This window comes from Brassica oleracea, chromosome C9 (genome assembly GCF_000695525.1).
Source record: "Brassica oleracea var. oleracea cultivar TO1000 chromosome C9, BOL, whole genome shotgun sequence".
NCBI lineage: Eukaryota > Viridiplantae > Streptophyta > Magnoliopsida > Brassicales > Brassicaceae > Brassica > Brassica oleracea.
Genome location: NC_027756.1, coordinates 29184537 through 29195282, shown reverse-complemented (window position 1 = coordinate 29195282; position 10746 = coordinate 29184537). Strand labels below are relative to the sequence as shown.

At 36.2% G+C, this 10746-nt stretch overlaps 1 protein-coding gene and 1 non-coding gene across 2 annotated transcripts; one reads left to right on the top strand and one right to left on the bottom strand.

Annotated features, from left to right (window-relative positions):
* Positions 1-251: 251 nt before the first annotated feature.
* Positions 252-324, bottom strand: TRNAK-CUU. The gene has a single exon. It is a non-coding gene; the product is annotated as a tRNA-Lys (tRNA).
* Positions 325-7510: 7186 nt separating this feature from the next.
* On the top strand, positions 7511-10461 carry LOC106314739. The gene is made up of 5 exons (XM_013752569.1): positions 7511-7660; positions 7724-7880; positions 8004-8558; positions 8705-9139; positions 9326-10461. The coding sequence occupies exons 1-5, from the start codon at positions 7511-7513 to the stop codon at positions 10459-10461; spliced, it is 2433 nt and encodes an 810-aa protein (XP_013608023.1).
* Positions 10462-10746: the final 285 nt, after the last annotated feature.

Genomic DNA, 10746 nt, shown 5'->3' with positions numbered 1-10746 from the left:
CACAATTAAAGATTAACATGTTTTATAACATAGTAAACCATCTAAATTCCGTTCTGCATAATTTCCGATTAATTTCCAATTTTTTTTTTAGGCGCTAGGCCCAACCCGACTTTCGCGTTCCCGAACAGGGAAATAAACACATTCTGTTTGTTTCCTTGGTTTGAAAACTGTAAAAGAAACTAATTGGTTGATTTTTTTTAACTCTGCCCGTGTGTTCAATAAAACAATAATGAGAAAACAAAAAGTAAATACGCCCACCGTGGGGCTCGAACCCGCGACCACAAGGTTAAGAGCCTTGCGCTCTACCAACTGAGCTAGACGGGCTGCTTGTTTGGTTTGGTAACTTATGATATTTTACTACTATCTACCACTGGTAACAAAGAAGAGACGTGAACAATGGTTTCTCAAAGACATTTTCATATTAAGAAGAACAAATAAGGCTTTGATGACATGAAATCTTCTTACCTCTTCATGACGAAACAATATTAAGTATAAACATATGCAAGAAAAGTCCCGCAAAACTTATACATCATGACCAACCAATGTCGGAAGCAGCTATTCAGCATATTTATTTTGTCGACAAAGGCCGGCCTAATAGCCCCTAAAATCTATAGAGATAAAACTTCACATAGGAGGTAGGGAGAGCTTCGATAGCCCCAAGATAAATCTAACAAGTTAGTTAGGATAGGAAAATGAAATAGCAAAGTTGGGGTAGCACCATATATACCATTGTTGAGTTGTGACAATGATAAAGAATTGAGAGTTTAGTGTTGAATGATTTTCTAAACATTAATGAAGAGAGCTATTCTTTATATTATTGGTATCATAACTTTTAGATAATAGAGTCATGGGACAAAACATTCCAACTCGCCCGAAGGAAATCACACACCACCATCGATCCCATGCCTCATGCTGAACGCAACTAACTACACGGTATGGGGCATGAAGATGAAAGTCTTGTTGAAAATATATAAGGTATGAGATACGACCAAACTCAGAACGAAGGAACCTGACGAAGACATTGTCGCAATAGGACTATTGTTTCAAGCTATCCCGGAGGCTCTTATTCTGCAAGCAGGCGAACAAGAAACTTCAAAAGTGATATCGGATATGATCAAAGCATGGCACCTAGGAGCTAATCACGTCAAAGAAGGACGTCTATAAACCCTTATGTACGATTTTGATAGAATCAAGATGAAAGATTCAGATACAATAGATAGCTTTGTGGGAAAGCTATAAGAGATTGCATCGAAGTCAGCTTATTTTGGAAAAACGATTGAGGAAAACAAGCTTTTGAAGAAATTTCTCAATAGTTTACCTATAAGCAAGTATATTCAAATCATAGCCTCTCTCGAGCAAGTTTTGGATTTAAATTCAACAGGTTTTTAAAGATATTATTGGAAGATTAAAAGCATATGAAGAAAGAATTCTTGATGAGGAGAATAGTGGAGACACACAAGGCAAGCTTTTATACTCAAATACATATAAACAAAACTTTACAACATCACGAGGGAGAAAATTCGCGGAAGAGGAGGCCAAGGATATAGAGGACGTGGAAGAGATAAATTCATCTCACAAGATATAGAACAACAAATCAAATCGATCAAAGTCAAGAAAAGTAGAAGAAGGATAGATCGACAATATTTTTTTTTATGTGAAAAAACTAACCACTTCGCATCCGTATGTCCTGATAGATGGTGATTCAGCATGTATTATACATTTTGGAACCAAGCCAATTTTGGAGCTGCTTTGTGATAATGGAACCAACCAACAAAAAGCATTAAGGCTGCGGATGCACTCGCCCAGCGAGAAAGTCCATGACCTTGCCGACAAAACAAAAGATACAAGAAGCAAATAAAACAGAGACAATAGAAGAAGCTAATACAGTGCTTTATATGCACAAAGTTGTATTCTTGGATGAAGAAAATCTAATACCAAAGAAATACGAAACAGAGGAAGGGGAAGAGATATTTCGTATCTAGATGATGGAGAAAACAATCATATGACTGGCAACTAATCTTACTTCTCGAAGCTGAACGGAAAAAATTAAAGGTAAGGTAAAATTTGGAGATGATTTGTACATTAATATAGAAGGTAAAGGATTAATCCTTTTTCTAGGCAAAACTGGTGAACAAAAACCAGTAACCAATATCTAATATATTCTTCATCTCAAGAGCAACATACTAAGTCTAGGACAAGCTACGGTTCATGATCCAAGCGTGAGACTCTTAGTAAAAGTCATACGATCATCAAATAGGATTTCCAAAATAAATCTAAAGTTTGGAAAGCCTATGTGCCTAAGCTCAAGACTTGAAGACGATACATAGAGGTGGCATGCAAGGTTCGAACATGAAAGTTTTAAAACAATTAAAACTATGTCCCAACAAGAGATGGTTCAAGCATTGCCCAAGATAAGTGATGAAGAAAGGTTATGTGAGTCATGCCTAGTTGGTAAACAAAAACGCCAAACTTTTACGAACTCAGAAACATTCTTCTAGACTTCACCATTCTGAATCGTTCCAATGAATGGAGAAGTCTATCACTCCTACTATTGTTCCATAATATATATTGTAGTAAAATCATTTGTGTAAGTAATCATATTTTGAAAAAAAGTAAAATAAATTTTCAAGATTTACCTTATTTCATTTAAATATTTTCCTTTGAACTTCATCTAAAATTTGGAGCCTATACTAAATTTCTTAATCATTACATCTACAAATTTATTGAAGACGACAAGGAATTGGCTCAACCTGATATCATCAAATCAAAATAAATAAAAGTGTATTTTTTCAATAAACTATTTTCATAATGTTTAGTTAGAGTAGCCAAAATATATATTTACCTTTATAGAACACAACGAACATACTCAGTGCAATAGCAACTACACCATGGTGCATACTCTGTTTTGAAATTACAGATGATGGTATGTTGTGTTGCTGATGAGCTGCTTTTCTGATTCCAACTCGTGATTCCCCATTCTCTCATCTAGGATAACAAATAGTTTAAATCCAAAATTCAAGAAACAAAAGAGAATAAAACGGCAAAACAGATGAATTTACGGAAGGAATACAAAAGAGTCTCCAGCAACCAATTTTTTTCTTTTGCAAACTCATTCCAATCAGATGTGAAAAGATGTCATTCTAGTGTACCTAGTTGGTTGTTTGTAACCAAAATATAGACCAGTAATTAAACTCACAAAATTTGATATGAAATAAAGATTAGTCACCTCTTAAAGTGTGTTTAAAATTCCATTCATGACCTTAAATATCTTTAGCAATTATCTCTTGACTTGAGGTTAGCAGACAATTATCTCTTTAAGGAGTTGTCTCGTATGGCATGTGATGTTCTTTGTATCCCCATTACAATTGTATCTTCAGAGTCGTCTTTTAGTGCTTGAAGCCGGGTCCTTACCAAGTACAAAAGCATACTACCATCCAATGTACAAGCTCTCATATGTACAAGAAACTGGCTCCATGGGTTTGAACCGATGAGTAAGTCGACTTTGCTTGTTTATGTTATGTGAAATACTTGTTTGATATGTATTGAGTCTTCGAAGGTTTGTCCGTAACCCCAGTTTCTAGGAGCAACGTTGTAAGCTGTCACGGTTGATCTGTCACTAGTAGTCACGTCAGACTAGATCTCATCTTTTGTATCGAGTCTGATATGTATTGAGTCTGAAATGCCTAGGGGATGAATAAGCATTTGCTTGCTTGTATTGAGTCTTGTTTTGTATGATATGGTCATCTTGTATTGGTCTTGTTTTGTTAACATCAGTTCTTTTGACTTCTTGTTGATATGTTAGGTGATTCCAAAGATGAAGAGGAAGAGAATGAAGGTGAATGTGTCAGTGTGTGTGAACTTGTTTCTGTTATGTGAACTTGTTTCTGTTATGTGAACTTGTGAACTTGTGTGTTTTCACTTTTTAATGTTGTGTACTTGTGTGTTTTTTATAACTTTGAAACATGAAGTTTAAGTCTATGACATCTTTAAAATTAAAAACTTAAGAATCTTTGCATCTTCAAAACTGAAAGTTATGTTGTTTGCATTAAGTAGGCGTATGGGACCCGTGGACAGCCCAACAAATCATGGTCTTATTTGGTTATGGTCTCATTTGGACATAGTTCTATTTGGGTTTCGACCAAAAATGTCTAGCAAAAAAATGAAACTCATTCGAACACATCCAAATCCGCCCAACCCGCCCATTTGACATCTCTAGCAGACATATCCTAAAAACATTCCATACAAAATGGTATATAATGATTTGCAGTTTCAATTAATGTAAGCCAGAGTTAATACCAGTAGGGAAAGACCTTGAATGGCATGTCTTTTAAACAAAACAAAACCACCATTTTTATGGGTATCAAAACCACTTAACACTTAATGTTCTACATATTGTTCTCGTTTTTAGAAATAGGAATTTCAACTTCCTAAGAAAACAAAAGTTCATAAAATTATTTAAAAAGGAGATTGTAAGAAGAGCTACATTAAGTTATAAAATAAAGAAAATCTTATTTTGCTACTAACAAATATATCAAACAACAACTACCTCAAGTGCAGCAACAGAAGTCTCTAAAACTTTTTTTTTTCTTTCACATGAATATCAGAAAGAGCAAAAGCTAAAGAATATTATTTCTTTTTGAATAAATGCTAAACTATATTCGTAAAAAAAAACATTTTCACATCAAATGTGCTGAAATTTAAGTTTTTTGAGTGGAGGTATCAGTACGTGCAATAATAACTTCGGTGAATGTTGCAGCCACTTCTTTGATGACATTATTAACATCAATGAGGGTAGGGACAAGTGAGCAATCCCGGATATAATTTAAATCTTAATTAGGCTGATCAAGGGAAAGGCATTTTGATTCTTTATGGAGTTTTTCTTGTGTTCACCTAGGCAATAACAATTTGACAATTCATATTCTATTTTTTAAAAGGTAAAAAATAAAAAATAGTATTATCTACCGAAAAATAATAGCCAATAAAAATTCGCCAATTATATTTTGTATATGAAAAAAAAAATCAGAAAAAGTATTAACTGTTGGAAAAAAAAAGAATTAGGCGTTGTTAACGCCGTCAGCAAAAGCTTAAACGCTAAGCCCTAAGCTTTAAACGCTAAGCCCTAAACCTAAACTCTAAGTCTTAAGCCCTAAACCCTAAGCGTTAACAACCTTAGATTTTAGGGTTTAAGGTTTACGGTTTAGCTTTTTGCTGATGATATTTAGGGTTTTGGATTTTGGAGAGGCTGTTAACAACGTAAAAAAAAATCTTTTATCCGGCAATCAATATTATTTATGAATTATTTTTTATAAATTAATATGACTTGGCAAATTTTATAACATCCTGAAGTGTAAGGTTTAAAGCTTAAAGTTTAGGGTTTAGCTTTTTTCTAACAATGTTTAGGGTTTAAAGTTTAAGGGTTTAGAGTTTTGCTGACGGGGTTAACAGCGTCAAAATCTTTTTTTTCCAGCATCAAAATAATATATCATAAGTAAAATATGGCTTTGTGAATTTTTACGAGCTATAATATTATTTCTGATTTTTTACTTTTTCAAAAAAGTTATCAAATTATTATTGGTTAGAAGATAATATATTTCTGATAATATTATTTCTGATTTTTTTACCTTTTCCGGCAACAATATATTTTCTGATTCTTTATGGCCTAACTACTGCTCATCTCTCATACGTATTTGGAAACTAGGAATGTTCGGAAAACATCGAGAAATTGCCTTATTTATGCCACATTCTATGTAACAAAAGTTTTAGCTAATTCTACTTTACTAAAAGGAGAAAACCACCAAAATAACTTCTAACTTTAAAGAAAAAAATCAAAAAAACCTTGAACTTGAATTTGAGCAATTTAAATCTTCAGCTTTTTAATATTGGTCAATTTAAATTCACATTTATGTTGACTAGGTCATTTAAGCTACTCTAAAATCAACCGTTAATTATTATTAGTGAAAAAAATAAACTGTCGTTAACTCTTAAACTCGCTTAACTTAATACAAGACAATAAATAAAAAAGCTCCGTGAGCCCCAAATTAACTTATTAGAATGTTTGAGATCAAATATGTTCTTCTTTCTTAAATAAACCCAACGCAAAGTTACAACATGAGATAAAATGTGTTCTTCTCTTCTTAAATAAAGCCAAAGGTTGCAAGTGGATTGTTGATTTTTGGAATGTAATGACGTGGAATGCATTATTCAATTAATTCCAAAAAGAATTTACCATTTGACAAAAATAGAACAGAATATTCAGTCCATCAATTCCACGAAAAAATAGATAAATACAAAGAGAAATGATTCCAAAACAAATTTAGTTATGGAATGAATTTCGTTCCATTTTTTGATGTATTCCATTTCTATCATTTCATTTATTTCCATTCCATCAATTATTTATCGGCACTCTAAAAATTTCAGTCTCTCATTTAGAATCCATGCATCTTGGGATGCATAGCTTCTGGAGTGCTGAGAAAGGCTGCATCTCTGGCTTTTATAGAACATAACTTGTCCTGCATCTTTTAGGTGTTAATATTTTTGGTTCTTTCTGTAAGCTCAAGATTTGAAGCTTGGATCTCTTTGGTCAAACAGATGGGTTACAAGTGCAATGGTGTGTGACATGATGCTGCGAAGTTAGTTGTGGAACAATAACATGTCAGATGCTCATTGGTCCGAGATATTGCTTTGGTGCAAAGCAAAGAAAATTTGGGTTTATCACAATATTTGTGATCAGAATATTGTTGGAGACGTACATAACTAGATTGCGTTGGGTAGATTTAGGTAAGACGTTTTATTGAGAAAAGCTTGAGCAAGAGGGTTGTTCTTGTCAAGCTAGCTAAGGTGAGTGACTTGCGTAGTTCATCTCGACCTTTGTGTGTTTGAGAGTTTAGAAATTGGTCTGTCTCTACTCGTGTGTGACTGAGAGTAAATCAGATTAAACAGATCTAGGAGGATTGTTTAAAAGGTTTCTAATATACAAGAATAAAGTTCTTGAATTCTCTCGTGTGTTCCTTATTCGGGTTGTCTCTGATCTTTCATTTGGTATCAGAGCATGAAACCTCTGTGGTATCATTTACTACTAACAGGTTGTGTTCCTGCGGATTTCATGGACAACATGAAGGAACTTGTGACATTGCAAAAGCCTATCATACTTGATGGAAGCAACTTTGGCCACTGGAAAGCAAGGATGCAACATCTAATTCGAGGAATTAATGAGGATGCTTGGACTGCGGTTGAAGAAGGTTGATCTGCACCCACTGTTCTCATGGAAGATCAACATTGGGACCAAAACCTAAAGACAAATGGACTGACTCGAATAAAGCAGCCTCAAAGTTCAACTCGAAAGCCTTAACTGTTAATATTTGCCGTTGTTGATTTGGAGCAATTTAAAATCATCCAAGGATGCGAGTCAGATAAGGAAGCTTGGGATACTCTGGTCAATCATTTTGAAGGTAATACCAGTGTACGAAGGACCAAGATAGATCATCTTGCATCGAGGTTTGAAAACCTAAGAATGGATGACGATGAACCTATTGATGGGTTTATCTCAAAGATCAGCGAGCTAGCAAGTGAGTCTTATGTACTTGGGAAGAAATATGAAGAAAAGGATTTGGTGAAGAAGTTGCTGAGATGGTTACCACCAAGGTTCGAAGCATACAAAGCGGTTCTCAACATTGCTCTTGACACAGATGAGATGAAGTTTGATTAACTGTCTGGTATTCTAAAGGTTCATGACCTTGAGAAATTTGATCGACTGGCAAACACTCAAAAGAGTATTGCATTTAAGGCTGACGCAAATGAAGGTGACAAAGTCTCAAAAATTGAAGAAACTTTGGGACTTATGGCTCAAAACTTCAACAAATTTGTTAAGCATATGGAAAAAGGTAGGAGTCGTTCAAGCGGACGTTCTCAGAGGAGTGAATCTGACCGAGGAAACACTCAACATTCAAGACTGGACTCATAAAAAAACTCCAAAAAGAAGGATCTTCAGTGTCATGAATGTGAAGGATATGGTCATTTCCGAAACGAGTGTCCCCTAGCCAAGAGAAAGGAGCTGAAATGCATTGAGTGCAAAGGAATCGGGCATAATCGGAGTGAATGTCCCAACACCTTAAAGAAGGATAAATCTCTTGTTTGCTTCAGCGACACAGAGTCGGATAGCGATAGTGGAGATGAGGAGATGCACTTAAACTTCATAGCCCTGATCGGACAAGAAGATGATAAGAAGTCTGAAAATCTTGCTGAGTTAAGTGACCAAGAGGAAGACGATGGACTAAATCAAGAACTTGAAATAGAGTATAAGACATTTTTCGATAAATTTGCTGAACTCAGTCATGAGAACTTGCAACTTCTCAATAACAAGGCCATGTTAAAGGCACAAGTGAACATTTTGGAGTTAGAACAAAGCTCGTTACAGACACCTGCTCCATCTATCTTAAAAGAGTCTGATCAGGAAATATTAGCCTTGAAGAGAGCCATGACTGAACAAGAAAGAGTTCATAAGCAGTTTGAAGTAAAAGTCAATCAGCTCAGTGAGTTACTTGCTAAGGAGGTGGATAAGAGTAAGCCGCTGGAAAGTCAACTTTCTGAAAACCACAAGAAAATTTAGATGCTTACCTCCGGGACAGCAACGCTTGATCATCTTCTCACATTGGGACAATGTCCCGGCTCTATGTGGAACCTGCATTTTACGGTAACGTGTGGATAGGTAAGTGTGATTTATATCCTAACTACAAGGAGCTCTCTCAAGTTGTGATACCTCACAAGAGTATTGAGCCACACACTGAGTCGGAACAAGAGTTTGTCTGTAACTTTGCTACTCTACGAGGCGAAAACGATGTGATAAGTAATGTTGCTTTTACAAGTGCCAAAATTCACAATCAGGTTGAGACCCCATGGTATTTTGACAGTGGTTTCTCTAAGCATATGATAGGAAATCAAGACTTCATTGAGAAACTTGAACACATCAAAGGAGGCAAAGTTACCTTTGGTGATGGAGGACAAGGAAAAATTCGTGGTGTAGGTGTGATGGAGAGGGCTGATCTTCCCAGACTCATTAATGTCTATTTCGTAGATGGACTTAAGGCAAATCTTATCAGTGTTAGCCAACTCTGTGATGATGGATTGGAGGTTTTTTTCAACAGTAAAGAATCTCGTGCTGTCGATTCAAAAGGAAATCTCGTCCTATGCAGAGTTCGCTCAGGGAATAATTGTTATATGTGGAAGCCGTCACACCTGTGTCTGTCTGCTAGTGAATCCAGACTTGATCTCTAGCACAAGAAACTTGGTCATATGAACACACATGGTTTGACGAGATTATTAAATGCAGAATTTGTTCGTGGAGTGCCTGATCTAGAGAATCAAACTGATATTGTATGTGGAGCATGCTGTCAAGGAAAGCAGATTAAGATTCAACATAAACAGATTACTGAGATTCATTCTAAGCGCATATTGGAGTTGGTTCACATGGATCTTATGGGTCCAATTACTCCTGAAAGCATTGCTGGCAAGCGATATATCTTCGTTCTTGTTGATGATTTCTCAAGATACACCTGGGTTGATTTCCTAAGAAACAAGTCTGATGCTCTTCAGAGCTTTCGTATCTTGGCGCTACAGCTGAAACAAGAAAAAGGTGGAATCATCCAGAACAATAGTGACCATGGGGGTGAATCTCAAAATGAACAGTTTGATCGGTTCTGTCAACGTCAAGGAATTCGCCATCAATATGCTGCTCCTAGAACTCCTCAACAGAACGGGGTCGTCGAAAGGAAAAACAGAACGTTGCAGGATATGGCACGGGCAATGCTCTGTGGTAACAGTGCCCTTTCAGGATTCTGGGCAGAAGCAGTGAGTACCGCATGTTATGTGATAAACCGGGTATACGTGAGACCTAAGACAAAGACTACACCGTATGAGATCTTCAAAGGAAAAACTCCTAATCTGAGTCACATGCATGTCTTCGGGTGCTTATGCTACATTCTAAATGATAAAGATCACTTGGTAAAATTCGATGCTAAAAGTGATGTTGGAATGTTCCTTGGCTACTCGTCTAACAGCTCATCATACAGAGTATTCAATAAACGCACCAAGTTCGTGAGTGATAACGTGAATGTTGTGTTTGACGATAATGTTGGTTTCTACCAAGCCAGAGTAACACAAACCATTGACTGTGTGACACCAACAATCGCTACACCAATCGAAGCTCATGTTAAGTATGAGTGCCAAGAGGAAGTTGAACAGGATGCAATACTAGTTGATCTTGATCAAGGACGGGTACATAAGAACCACTCTGCTGCAGATGTGATTGGTGGAGTCTTCGATGAAAGGGTCACACGCAAGAAGCAAATTGACTTCAATGAAATGGTTAAGTTGGTGTGTTTCATGGCTAAGATGAACACTGTGGAGTGCTTAGTCTCTCTGATCGAACCTAAGAACATCCAAGAAGCGTTGGAGGATGAATACTAGACAGACTCAATGCATCAAGAGCTAGAGCAGTTTGAGCGATTGCAAGTGTGGGAGTTAGTTCCAAGACCAGATGGTGTTAACATCATTGGAACAAAATGGATTCATAAGAACAAAACTGATGAAGAAGGAAATGTTGTCAGAAACAAGTCGAGACTTGTAGGACAAGGATATTCGCAAATTGAAGGTGTGGACTTTGATGAGACATTTGCTCCAGTTGCTAGGCTTGAGTCAATCAGATTGTGTTTGGAATGGCATGCGAGTTCAAGATTAAACTATATCAGATGG

Excerpts from the sequence above, each read along its gene's own strand:
- LOC106314739 (XM_013752569.1), top strand. The coding sequence starts at position 7,511 with ATGGATGACGATGAACCTATTGATGGGTTTATCTCAAAGATCAGCGAG. Across the intron at positions 7,661-7,723 it reads GGTTCGAAGCATACAAAGCG|GTTCATGACCTTGAGAAATT; the intron begins GTTCTCAACATT and ends GGTATTCTAAAG. Across the intron at positions 8,559-8,704 it reads TGCTAAGGAGGTGGATAAGA|GTAAGTGTGATTTATATCCT; the intron begins GTAAGCCGCTGG and ends ACGTGTGGATAG.